The sequence below is a fragment of the Solea senegalensis genome, linkage group LG19 (assembly GCF_019176455.1).
Source record: "Solea senegalensis isolate Sse05_10M linkage group LG19, IFAPA_SoseM_1, whole genome shotgun sequence".
In the NCBI taxonomy this organism is placed as follows: Eukaryota; Metazoa; Chordata; class Actinopteri; order Pleuronectiformes; family Soleidae; genus Solea; species Solea senegalensis.
The window spans coordinates 4,683,987-4,698,099 of record NC_058038.1 but is presented as its reverse complement, the minus strand read 5'-3'; the positions used below and the strand labels follow the sequence as shown (position 1 = coordinate 4,698,099).

Sequence of the window (14,113 nt, the reverse complement as noted above, 5' to 3'; positions counted from 1 at the left end):
TGATGACTGAAAATGAAGTAACAGCTCTGTGCAGCTTGCATCTGCATATTGCTATATCATCATTATTATTATTATTATTATTATAATTAGTAATATTATTATTATTATCATTATTATTATTAATATTAGTATTTTTGGGAGTGTGAAGATGCGCGAGAATCAAAACATCTCTGATCCTGCTATGATTTTATATTCATGGGTAATGGTTCGGATTTGACAACGTTAACTAGCTACGTTATGGTTTTTTCCCCATGATTACACATCCTGCAGCTACCACAACAAACAGAAACACCCATCAACTTGGTGTCTATCCAAAGTTAAAGTTAAAACAACTCGCCAATTTCCTGACATTAGAACAAGAGTGAATTTTTTTTTATACAAGCTGCGTAATTCCCAGCGGTCGCTCCTTACCACACGTTGACGAAGGCGATGAATTTGGGGGAGAAGCGTCTCTCCTCCGAGTTGCTGAGCTGTGGAGGGTCACCTCTCACCACCTGGGTCAACTGGTCAAACACGCTGTTCCACTTTGGGTAGGGAAACCGTCCTGTGGCCAGCTCATACTGAAACACGTCACATTCACACAAAACTTCGATGAGCCCCGGTGCCTCGCAGCAAAAAGTTCTCAGTTAAAATCCCACATGGACTTTCTGTGTGAAGTTTTGCTCGTTTTGTATTTGTAAAACTTTTCATGTAGCAAATAAAATATCGATTAAATCATTCAAAAACATTGTATTTTATCATTTGAAAATACACTTGTTCTTTGCGGCATGGTTTTTTTATTTGTGGGCGGGCCTTAGGAAGTTGCCTTTGAGCGACAGCTCAATGGAACATAAGTTGTCACTGGCTTGGAGTCACTCCAAAACTCAGTAGCCAATCAGCAGGCAGCTTCCTAAGGCCCACCCACAAACAAAAACAAAACAATGGCACAAAGAACAAATCAGGGAGCGCAAAGAACAATAGATACAATCGATATTTTATTTGCTTCTTAAAAATTGTTGTTTGAAAATCTAATTTCATAAAAACCTGTATTGACTTGAATGGCCATCAGAGGGCGACTACACATTTACTATCCTCACTTGATTCCTCAGGGTTTTATGGTCTCACGGTGGATTCCATTTATATTAGAAGTCGGAACAACAAAATGTGCCATGTCGGGACAGCCATTGTTAGAAAAGCCAGTCAATAACACTAGTTGGATTTAAAATGAACAACACTGTGTATGACTGACTTAATGTGAAACAAATAAAATGGAAGCTAATCCAGGATTGACTGCTAGTTAAGTCCAATGAGAGCATGGTTACGTGTGTATGTGGACGTGAAGTGGATAATCGCTTGGTCATTTCCACTCAAGTTTCTTCCAGATGAATTAAATACTAAACTCAAGGCTTCACAATGGAAGTTCTCTAAATTGTATGGGTGATGTCGGTGTAAATTAACACCGACGTTATAAAACGACAGAAGAGGTATACAATTACGACTACCTCAGATAAGACAACAAATGACCAAACCTATTAAAACCAAACCAAAATCAAAAACCACCAACATATTGAGACTCACCAGTGTGATTCCCAAACTCCAAACGTCAGAGCGGACGTCGTAGCCTTGCCTGGAGGCGCTGGGGTCTATTCTCTCAGGCTGAAAATTGAGAGGGGAAAAAATGTATTTAATTTCCAATAATAAAAACAGCTAAGAGGCTAAATTAGATTCAACAGAGAGATAATTATGAGAAGTGTTGGCATACTATAGGAAAACAGCTGATGTGTTCTTGCTGAGCATTAACTGAAGGAATTAAACAGTCATTTCAAGTGGCTGAAATCAGCAAAGTCAATCAGGGAGTTAAAAGTATCCTGAAACGCCACCAGGGGGCGAACTAAATGAAATAAATGGTCTAAATGGTCAATAGAACATTTCATGTAACTTATCTAACATAAATGTTTCCATTTAGAGGAAAATAAACGACAAAACATGGCACGCATGGAGTGGGTAACAATGTGATTGACAGCTTGTATCATCCAATGGGAGCCTGGTTGCAGATTAAGGTTACTTTATTTATCCCAGTTGGGAAATTCATCCTCACATGCATTTTATGGCCCTTTCCCACCTCTGGTCCCAGCTCGCCTCGACTCACCACGGCACAGCACAGTTTAAGTTGGTTTTCCACTATAAAAATAGTACCTAATCAATGTGGGCGGAGTCATCACTGCGCAGCTGCTTGAAACTGCCGTGACTTCGTTTTACATGCCACACACACACAAACGAGTGACTGGTGACTTGTAAAGCAGTTGTTTTCAGTGTAACTGAATCATTAGAATCAGTTTATTAAAGCTGCTTGTTCAGTACTTCCTCCATGACCGGAGCACAGACTCCGTCACTGGACTGAAATACAGCAGCAGGGGTTGTGATGCCACTAAATACACCAGACTCCTCTGTTAAATATTGTGATTTTAGACATTTCCCTGGTAATCGTTAGAGATGAACTCAAGTTTTTTTAGGATCGTTAAGTCGTCTTAAAGGAGACATATTATACCCTATTTCTGCAAGTTAAAATAGTTCCCTGGTGTCCTAATGAACATGTCTGTGACATGCTTTGGTCAAAATACCATAAGGATGAAGCACCATAGCAGTTCAATAACCCTGCCAAAACCGCCCCTTTCAGAACGCTCGGTTTTGTGCATGGGCCCTTTATATGCAAATGAGACACAGGCAAACACACACCTACTTCTTCCAGGGGGTTTCTGATTTGTCCTTTTTCACTGCGTCTCCCCCTCCCTCCACTAGTTCTCTGACAATATCAACATGGCAGCGTGCACGGAAAACAGCGAGAGTGCCGTCACAGGAAGAGACGTCCGACACAAGGATCAAGCCGAACAGTGCCCAACTGTAAATCAGTTAAAAACACTTAGTGTGCAATATTTTTAATTAGGACGTGTCAGAATGGTCAGTTATGAGCTCTATTTGACCTTTTCTTAAAAATGTGTGTTTGTACGTCGGTGAAATACGGTCGCTGACTAAATACGGCGACCGCTGGCCGCAGTCTGATGCGAAGTGGTGCGAACACACAAACACGCGTTTGCTGACATTATCCGGCACATTAGCTTCATATATAAAATCCTCTGAGTCTGGAAGTTTGTGTAAAACACTGTGCTCCACTGTGCAGCCACGAACAGCACATTTGTCCCTCCGCGTTGACATAATACCGCTCTTCCTCCCTCACCTGCACTCTCACATTTTATAGGGACAAGGTGGAGCTAAGGTGGAGCTCTCGAAGTAAACTTACTGGTGGGGTGGTAACATTTGTGGTGAAATGCACATGCTGCCGTCATAGTGCGCAGGGAGTGTTTTATCGCCTATACTTACACTAAGGGGGACCACGAAAAAAGGACTGAGTATTCTTTTTCCACACTTTGGACTGGTAGGGCCTCCAGAGTCCCAAATATAAATATTGAAATGGTTAAAAAGTTGATTTTGCATAATATGTCCCCTTTAACTGATCTACAGTTCTGCACTGTTCGGCTTGATTCTTGTATCGGACGTCTGTTCCTGTGACGGCACTCTAACCAATCAGTGGCCGGCAGTCTGGCGACGTCACGCATAGTATCGACTCAGCTCGCTTGGAACCTCACCAGAGCAGGGACAAAAAAAACAAACAAAAAAAAAAAACTCCAGACGGAGAGCATTGAAGCTTGTTTTAAAGGTTGGAAGAACCGGAGTACCCGGAGAAAGCCCACATTAACACGGAGAGAACATGCAAATTCAAAGGACGGGAGTTTGAGCCCGGGAACTTCTTGCTGCGAGGCAACCAACTAATCCACCATGCGGTCCGTAGTGTCCACACCTAATCAAGGCTTCCAAAGAGTCAGCGTTCAGATTCTTATGGGTGACATCACGACCGGTTGTCTAAGCCAAAACAAATCCACAGCTCGACCAGTGATTCCAAAAAAAAACGTTTTTGCATATATGCTTTAAGTAACATGCATACAATGAAGTTTTAATTAACATTTCTTGGAGATGATTCAAATAACAGTTTAGAATGAAATCCGCAGTCACAGACGTGTCTGTAAATGAGAGGAAACATTGAGTTTGACAAGCTTTTCTCCGACACTCAAGAATACTTGAGAATACCAAGTCTGCTCATCACCCCTGGGCATGTTTTTACCTGCGCAACAAGATGCCATCAGCTCTGGAGCTCACACTTGGGGGAGCGGTAGCTCACTCCCTTCTTTTTCTGCCTCTGGGGACGTCTGTGGATGCCGCTAATTCACAGCGTGTTCTCCCGTCGGCAGACGTGTTAACGAGGTGCGTCAGGAGGATGCAGAGATCACTCCTGCCTCTGCAGCTGCTGCGGCGAGAGGAGCGAGCACCTCGCTGACCCATTTACGGGCCTGAATTAGAGGCTGACGTCAGCCGGCACAGTGGGACAGTCTGTGCCGCAGCATCTGACGAGTTTTATAGAGAGCCGAGGACTACTGCAGAGAGGCTGCACACATCTGCCAGGACTGGAAGTGTTTAGTCTCTGCAGCAACAGTATATAAACTGGCCCTTAGTGAGGAAGTGATTAGACAACCGTGTTTGTTGACTTCCACCTTCTGCTGTCCGATGTTTCACGATAAAGTGCTTTGATATTTGCATTGCTTTCTCACATTTCAGAAACGCATGTTCCACAGTTCCCGCCCTTTAACTTTAACGTGGAAATAATAGAGGAAGAAAAAGACAACATCGCTAAATCCAGAGCAGCGCATTTTTGGACTGACACAAGGAGAATGACACGGAATGGTGCTCAACATGCTAACGAATAGGGCTGCACAATGAATCGCGACCTCGATTCACAACTACACGTGATCTCATTTCAAAATGACAACGATTCTGATTCCTGTTTTTTTCTCTCGGCGTTTCTCAAACGCAGCCATGACGCTGCCTCCTCTCTCAGCACGTGAAGCGCCTTTACTCCGTCACGTGGTTCAGTCTGCAGTTGAGAGTTTACGAGCAGCGGCGGTGCTGAGTGAGTGAGGCTGTCGCTAAATACACCAGGCTCCTCCGTTAAAAATGAGGAGAATTTACACAGTTCCTTTGCTAAATGTTGGAGTTGAACCCACGTTTTCAGGATCGTTCAGACTTTTTAAACTGATCTACAGTTCGGCTTAATACTTGTGCCTCTTTCTGTGACAGCACTCAATAACAACAATAAGCCCATTATGCAGGGCCATGTTCAGACACGTGAATGCCTATTTGAATTTCAATTTGTGGAAAAAAAAGAATCATGCCACTGAACCGTGATCTCAATTCTAAGCAAAAAAAACAATCGTGATTCACATTTTTTCCAGAATGTTGCAGCCCTACTAATGACTAACCCCCAGCTGAGGTTGCTGTTGTCTGTGAGATGACAGAATGACCAGGGAGAGCATGATACTAAAAAGCTGAAAACAGGCATATCGCCACCTAATGAATCGATACAGTTATTCCCCTGTTAGTACTGTTAGTAACACAGAATAGTCAAGCGACAAGGGCTCAAGTCAATGTCCCGAGTAAATGTAGGCAAAGCTCGCGTGTCCCAGAACACGATCGGGAGCCAAAATTGCTTGTAAGGTTGACATGGAGAACGCCAACGGCAGCAATGGACAGGAAGTCCTGACGGCAGCTTTAAATACAGGAGCACTTCACAAAACATTTATTTCCATTATATCTCAAAGAGTACAATAATATTGCTATAATAACAGTATGTTTTAATCCGCAGCCTTATGTAAGACTATCCTCGTATTTAAAAATCAAGAAAAATCCAAATGATGAAATCCACTCTGGTTGCAGTGACACCAGTTTTTCGGCGTCACTAACCCTGCGGTAACCAGCAGCGCCTCGAGCAAACACCTGGTCAACGTGCCAGCTGGAAACAAGAAACTGGAGCCGAGATTCCTGCGCTCTGAGTTCACAGCTGCGGGAAGACGTCGGCGCGAGCTACTGTGGTCGGACCGAGAGCAAACCTGCCTCAGAGCAGGAAGCATGTGTGCCTGTGAGTGGTGGTGCTGATGTGCTGCCCGTTCGTGATAGTGTGCAACCAAATTTAGAATGGAAACTGCTGTCGAGTGACCAGGAGGAGGAGGAGGAGGAGGAGGAGGAGAGGACCCACGGCTGACGTTACCCAGAGGCAGAAAATAAGTGATGACGACACAATGAGATCACCTCTTTGTGCCGCCAAAGGTTCGGCGCTCTTCAGTTACGTTGAAACATCCTCTAATCAACCAGCAGTAGCCACGATGTACGCGCATTATTCAGCTTTTCAGCTTTAGTCAATTGATTATTTTGGATGTCACGTGATTGATCGGGCAAAATACAAAAGCAGGTATCACTGAGCACGGAGCAAATCATGACATGAAATCCAGATACTTCACTGTATTGACAATCCAATCCAAAAAATAAAATAAAACTGTCTTCAGTCTGGCTCAGTCTTCATGTTTTCTCAATGTTTTAATTTTAAATCACCTGAAATGTTTAGTAATTCCTGAGGTACTAAACCTTGTTGAATTAGGGACTAAAACGGTTGAGAATGCCATATGGAAGCACCCATTTTACCCATTTAAAAAGCAAAACATTTGTCATATTCTAAATAAAGACTCATGGAACTGAGCCTGTCACCCTATGTCAGCTGAGATTGACACAGCACCCTCCCGCGACCCTGTGGATTTATTTATCTGCTGATTTACCAAAAGATTTTCATAGAAAAACCAAGAAAGTACTCACATTTATGAAGCAGAAATGACAGAACGTCTAATTTATGTCTTAATTGACATCTCCCTTTAGAAAGTACTTTAAAAAGGCAGTACTTACGGCCATGTATGGCCTGCACCCTGCATCTCTGGTTTTGGCGATGGAGTCCACCAGCTGACCACTAATGCCAAAGTCACACAACTTTATGTTGCCATTCCTGTCCAGGAGGATGTTTGATGGTTTGATGTCTAAAAGGAAGTGGGAAAAAAAAAAAAACCCATCTCAGTTAATGCAGAGACACCTAAAACGATACAAGAATTACAAGACAGGAAAGCAAAGTATTACCTCTGTGTATTATTTTCAAGTTTTCTTTTAAGTGGTTAAGTGCTTTCACAGTCTGCAAAACAAACAGAAACCACTCTTTAGTAGCAGCAACCGATAACAAGGCGTTTTATATCTGTGGAAACACAACGACACGAGCGTCGCGGACAACTTACAGCTAATGTTATTTTTCCTAATATTTCTTCTGGAATCACGTCGTCTAATGAGCAATATACAAATTTGTAAAATTTGTCTAACGAGGTAGCCATAAGTTCCATACAAATCCAACAGTCACCCTGAAACACAAGAAACACAGTCAGCAGGTTGAAGAAGCAAATGACGACTCAAAACTTGTTTAAATACATCCACAGTACACAGCAGTTAAAGGGGACGTCTGCGATTTGTTTCAGAACCATTTTTGTTTTGCTGAAATCCTCCCACTGTCCTGATGGCCATCAATTTCTCTGCAAAGGATTAAAAAGCTTCATGCCTCGCAATACATCAATAAAACGCAGAGAGGCGTGCGCTGCTAATGCAGAGGTCTGCATTCCACCGCGGACGAGGATCTCCAGTGATTTGGGGCAGAAGTTTTAGCAAGACGAGAAGGCGCGGGATGCGTCCGGTCTTACAGAGCTGCATTGAAGTAGAAAAGTAAGCTCAACTCACCTCTCGGAACAGAGCGCCATAAAACTGCACGATGTACGGACAATCACTACTTCTCATGACCACGTCCAAGTCCATCAGCAGCTGCTTCTGCTCCTTCTCGTCGACCGTTGACCGAATTCTCTGCGGACAAACACAGACTATAAATGCCACAATCGTCTCGACAGTTTGGTGGTTTCGAGGTGTGTCCAGCCTGGAGCGAGGGATTCACCTTGACTGCCATGATTTGGTTACTCGGCTTGTGCACCATCTTGTTGACGGAGCCGTAAGCCCCGCGGCCAATCTCGCCCAAATCTTTGAGGTCCTCGGCGGTGAAGTCCCAGTGCTGCTCTGGGGAAATCTTCAACTTTCCCGATGACTCAATACTGTGTGTTCTCAGCCTCTCTCTAAAGTTGAACACAAACGGATAAGCGCACGCAGGGTGAGGTGTCATTTTAATTTGTCTGAACTTGATTTGCTGAAAAAGTGACGGCGCTACAAAACAGACGACACCACTTGTGCACTTGAGACAGAAAAGGAACGAAATGCAAGTACATTGGAGCAGGATTTTCTTCAGCGGAACTCGTTCACTCACATGTGTGGGTTCTGGAAAGGCGGCCCCGCTGTGTTCAGTGTGAACCTAGTCGTGGGTTTGATTGGAGGGTTGGCGAAGTTCAACTTCAGGGCTTTGCGTTTACCTGATTGGCAACAGAGAGCGGCAACGCCATCAGGTTTTGTTGGGGGCTTTTATGCCGAAGCAAACGGCGAAACGAAAGAAATGTGAGAACAATGAGTGAAAGGACACAAACCATACAATGGGACAAATGGGGAAAAAAAATGAGGAGACTAGTACATCTAACGAAATGTTCTCATATCCATGAATGCCATGCTCTCCATAGAAAAAGGAACCGAAAACGTTTGCATCAACACATTTAACAGGACAAAGTCAAACTTCATACTCACCAACAAGCCTCGGGTTTGTTTCGCATTGTCAACTAATCCCGTGAAAAGTACCCAAACCAGCAATTAACACTTATTATACGTTATTCTTCTGGGCTTTAAAATTCCACTGCCGTCACACTGGGTGACACATTCCTTCATCGCCTTTTTTCATCAACACAAACACTGTTCTGCTGCCAACTCGTACTCTCACTAAAGCACCAAATACTCCCCGACTAATGCACAGTTTCCTTCCAGTTAGAGTTAAGCAACGGTGAGCGATGCCTTGTAATGAAATAATTGGCGGCTTCATATAAAACTAGATATTTGTGAGCAGTTCTGAGAGACGTGAACCTTCAGTGGGAAAAGAATAGGCACACTGCTGAAAACCACAGTCTTCCTACCGTCCATTATTGTTAAAAAAAATATTTAATTATTTGAGCAGGCAGAGTAAAGACTCGGTCTCCTCGTCGGGTCAAAAGTGCATCAGCCTGGATTCCGCCGTGTTTTCCTTGCTCTTGTGTTCCAGCTTCTATTATTATTATTATTTCAAAAGTCAAAGCCCAAGGGTGGGAGCTGTGGAGCATGCGCTGACAGAAGCTTGTTCCACTCCCAATCAATCACATTATCTGGGTGTGCAAGTCCAACTTTGAGGAAAATGAGCTGGAAAACATGGATTTTAAAATTCTGGTTTTCAACTTGACGTCTGACCTTCCCAAACCATGAGGAAACATACACTTGCTCTAGGTCTAGTTTGGCTGTGCTGCGTGTATCGTTATTCCTCCATGTCCTTGTTTATTTTTGTATTGTTTTCGTACAACCACCTGCAAAGCTAATTTCCCCCTTGTGCTCTGAACTGAACTGAACTCAGTGTTAAACTCAATAAGAAAACCTCTGCAAAAACAAATCTGTAATTTCACTGCTGCTGCAACACATTCATCTATCATCTGCTTCCTCGGGAGCGCGACCCACATTTGAATCCCGCATTGGATGCAGAAACACGGAAAGAAATGTTGCATGCTGGTAAAAATGACCACAGATATGTAGAGTGCAAACACAAACCCACCACAGGTCAACATAAAGTAAAACGGAAGAGGAGGACACTCGTGTGCATGTACATCTACATCTTGATAAGGACATGCTTCTCAAGGCCAACTGCTTTGATTTCACCTTGAATCATAGGACAGCGTTCCCCATACGCTCCACCCAAAATACCACAAGAATGCGTGCTGGAATTCCAACGGGCTTCAACGGAAAACATCTCCCCGAAATGACAACTTTCGAGTGTGTGTGTACCTTGTCTCGACAAGCAAGTGCTTATGCTCAAGTGCACCCATGCCAAAAAAAAAAAAGAAAAACAGGAGTTATGTGACAAGACTACAGGCACTACTTTGGCTTTGTTAGTGACACACTGATAAACCAGTGAAGTAGAGCTTCCATTTCAGTGTTTGAGTTTGGCGGGGAAAAAAAAAAACACGTCTTCTTTGTTTTGCTTTTTTTGTAGGGAGAGTTTATCGATCACACTGTGCGGTTAAAAGCATCTAAGCCGAAAATATCAATGGAAGCTCTTAACTTTAGGCTTGTGCCGATGAAGTTACTGAATTACCAAGAAAATAGTATGTCTTTTTATGCAATTCTCGAGTATACATATATATATATATATATATTTTAGAAAATAGCCCAGGGTTTTTGAAGTGGGGGTGTCTAAGGTACTTAAGCATCGCCAGCGTGTTCACAGACAGCAATATGAACGCGTCATGACATCGTTATCCTGATCAAAATGAGTCACAACTTCACTGCGTTAATTATAAAATAATATGCTTTAAAATCTTTTTAAAAATCCCGTTGTCTAACAATTTGGAGTGACACGAGTCACGTGAAAAAGTGAACAAATATCTCATCTCACAATTATCTCCAAAACATATCTTAACACCGTAATAGATGTACCAGGCCTGTATGGGGCGCTGTACAGCTTGTGCATTGTGTAAAACTTAAAACGCGAAGAAGAAGAGTGACGTCGAGTGGGGGGAGGTTAAGGATTAAAGATGCACCAAAAAGCAAGGGCGGCATTCCCCAAATAACATTTTCCGGCTCCTAAAATGCCGATTATCGGTGGAAAAAAGTCGGTACGATGCGGATTCTTCTAAACTCCGTCTCACGTGTGCAGGCCCTATTTATGCAAAAAAAACACCTCATACACTCCCACTTGAAAAAAGCCAAACGGCCTCTTAAAGGGAAAAGGGGAGAGATTGAAGAGACAAACTTCAACTTCATTCTCTCTTCTTTTAGCTACCGGCACAAGCCCACGTGAACTCATCATAAGTCTTGACTGGGATTAGTTGTAATTAGAAGAGCAGGACAGACTCCCCCATACCAGACTGTCAGTCGGAAACAAAGGGATGAGAACTGTTGGTGCTGAAGCAAAAGAGGTTTGGCTTACTTGGGGGAGCTCCAGACAGGTTTATCTGAAACCCTGGGAGGTGAGAAGACAGCTTTTACTTTCTTCACATTTCACCTTACAATTTGCCACCTTGTTTTTCATCTTCCTCAGACTGATCTGTTAGTAGACTCTCAAGTTTCTTGAGTTTAAAAAAAAACAAAAAACCTTTCCTGGAATAAAAAATAATAATAAGTGTCCAGGCATGACAGGAATCCTGCAGCTTTAAGGTTGACAAGTAATCACAGAAATTGGCCTTGTTTTTACTAAGTTATCAAACACATACTACTGCAAGGTTAATGCATCATCGGGAGATCAATGCATATGAGCATGCACACGCATTCATGGGACAACTATAAGCACGTCATGAGCAAATAAAAGGAGGCAAAATGACGTCAAGATGTGACAACAAAAGGATCGAGAAGAGCGCATGAATTGTAGTCATGAGATGAGTTTTGCAAGGGAGGCAGATTACAGATTATTAAACAGTTGTTTTTCTAATCTTGGAACAGCTCACCATTATGCAGCACCATGTCAGCAGATGGGAAACATTAGTTAAAAGCATTAAAAGGTAAAAGTTGACACATGGTCAGGGAGAGAGGACTGAAAACAGGATTACATAACAGGGAAAAATTGGCATCTAAAAATCTATTAAATCAAACTATTCAAGTCTCAAGTGTTACTAGTCTTGCGTTTGATCAAGTTAGCGTCTTTGTTGCTTAGAATGTAGATTATTGCATGCAACTCAATTATAAATCATTAATTTAATTTGAAAAATCAACCAAACATCACAGTCACTAAAACGTAGAATAAGAATCAGAGTATAACGTAACATTTATATCATTTTACTAATGTCAAAATCAAATTTCCCCTCTACCAAGTCAAAGGAAGTGTGCAACTACCTGTTTCACTCTGACATCTCCAGCAGGTGTTGGACTCTGAAAATTGAAACGAGACACCGTTTGTACAACAACAACAACAACAACATTGTCAAGAGCATTTGGTTCAGTGTTGTTCAGGTGGGAAGGAAAGTAACCAATTCGAGCAGGGCCTTAAAAAAAGGACTCACTCACCGCCATTGTAACAATATACAGAAAGCACACATACGCACCAAATTTAGCAATTTAATGTAGCTTTCTGATTTTTCCCCAACTGCCCACCCAATTTGAAAAGACCTCTAATGATGTCTCACTTTTTAATAATGGTCTTATTATTAATTTGGAATATTTAACATAGCCGTACTTCTCAATCCAAGATGGGGAGATTCATTGTATAATTGTGAGTCAAATTTGGGAATAACAGAAGTCATGAGTGACATGGGAACCCAGGATTCAAATAGATCATGACAAGCCATGTATGTACAAATATAAAAATATCCTGCCCGAAATAATAGTGATTCACAGTAGTTGTCAAATTTAGATCAACATATATTGTGAAGTCCTGGAATGATTTGTGGCACTTAAATCAAATAAATCACTAGGAATGTGTCTTGAGTCACTCAAGTTTAATTTTAAAAGGATTTATCCCCTGCACATTTACCACAATTGGCTTTTTCAATATACATAAACCTGTTCATTTTTGTATTAGTATTATCATGTTTATTATTATTATCATTATCAGACAAAAGTGCCCGTCTGTATTTTCCAAACACAAGAGTGACATCACCCTTTAATGTTTTGTTTTATTGTGAAACCAAAACTATTACAGTTTAAGAATCAAGAACAAAAAGCTGAAATCAGAAGGAAAAACAAACAAGTTGGTTAATCAGTCATCAAAACTACAGCTGCAAGGAATATTCGATTAGTAATTGATTACTAAATTAATCGTCATGTATTTTAACAATCTATTATTCAGGGGGTGTTTTAATAATTAAAACCAGCTTTTGGTGTTTTAAACTTCATAAATGTGAATATGTTTCACTGCTCCATTTGACAAAGAAATCAGTAAAACCGAAAAACAAACACCAATGAACATTTTTCAACGTGTCTGGACCAAACAAATACTTTATTAATTGAGAAAAATAATCGACACATTCATAGATTATGAAAATAATCGATAGCTGCAGCACTACATTTGTAAATTCACGTTGTTGTTATCAATTCACTGCAGCAACTCTATTCGTGCCAAACTGGTTGGAACCGAAACAGAATAGTGCGTTTTATGATTCCTTTGATAAAAAGGAAAAAAAAATAACAGTAATTGACTAGCATCAAATGCGTAACCATCAATGGGACTTTAAAATTGCACATTTTTTAAACAGGGTTTGGCGAGTCAAGACAGAAGAGAACGTGACGGGGCAGCAAAACGTCAAAAATGAGCAACGAGAGCATTGGATTAATTCAAGGGAATAATTATGTTCCTAATCGGTGGACTCGGGTCCATTTAAAGCCAGTATGTTCCTCTCGGGAGAACGAACACTGGGTCCGTTCCCCTTGGGAGTGATTTTCAGACCTGGGAGTAGCCTCAGCCTCCCACGGCTAGCCATGCTAACGTTAACCTTCACTGCAGCAGAAATGGGAGCCCGTGGCTTCTCCTTCACTCACCCTGCATGCCGCTCATCGTGGTGATGTGCTGGGACTGGGACTGCTGGTGCTGGTAGTGGGATGCTGCAGATCCGGCGCCCGTGCTGCCGTTGTGACCGCTCGGTGTCGTCGAGTTGTTGGAACTGGGAGTCGCCATTGTTGTGTGTTTGAATTCCATCAGCAGCAGCAGCAGCAGCAGCACTGACCGGGCTGCAATGCAGAGACACGGAACACAGTAACTTCACACTCCCTTCCCTCCCCTGCCAACAGCAACTGCTGCCTCACTCACGGCAACTCACACCGTACGACGAGCGACCGAATTACGGCACGATATTTCACAAATACGTCGAGGTGATACGGGATTTTGTTTTGGAGATTTTTTAAAAAACAACCACTTTGGGGTCTCGATTAAAAGCTGCTGCCTGCGCGGTAACGGGAACAAAAACAAACACCGAGCTAGGCTAACTCGAACAGCAACCTTAGCTTAGTCGAGAGGCTTTACGACCGCAATCAGCTGACACTGACATGTCAACACCCACTGCTACCCAATAGC

At 42.3% G+C, this 14,113-nt stretch overlaps 1 protein-coding gene across 5 annotated transcripts in view; it reads right to left on the bottom strand.

Moving 5' to 3' along the window:
* LOC122785812 (dual specificity mitogen-activated protein kinase kinase 4) overlaps nt 1-14,113 on the bottom strand; it is a 15,675-nt gene extending 1,562 nt beyond the window's left edge. The window contains exons 1-13 of one of the 5 annotated variants that reach the window (XM_044051775.1): nt 13,582-14,113; nt 11,941-11,976; nt 11,042-11,066; nt 10,791-10,792; nt 10,549-10,553; nt 8,258-8,406; nt 7,895-8,069; nt 7,687-7,806; nt 7,197-7,316; nt 7,045-7,096; nt 6,820-6,947; nt 1,558-1,635; nt 412-560 (exon numbers count right to left, since the gene is read on the bottom strand). In XM_044051775.1, coding sequence (XP_043907710.1) covers nt 412-560; nt 1,558-1,635; nt 6,820-6,947; nt 7,045-7,096; nt 7,197-7,316; nt 7,687-7,806; nt 7,895-8,069; nt 8,258-8,406; nt 10,549-10,553; nt 10,791-10,792; nt 11,042-11,066; nt 11,941-11,976; nt 13,582-13,738 — 1,196 coding nt within the window. In that variant the 5' untranslated portion in view covers nt 13,739-14,113. The other 4 variants (XM_044051770.1, XM_044051771.1, XM_044051773.1 and 1 more) reach the window with 4 other exon arrangements.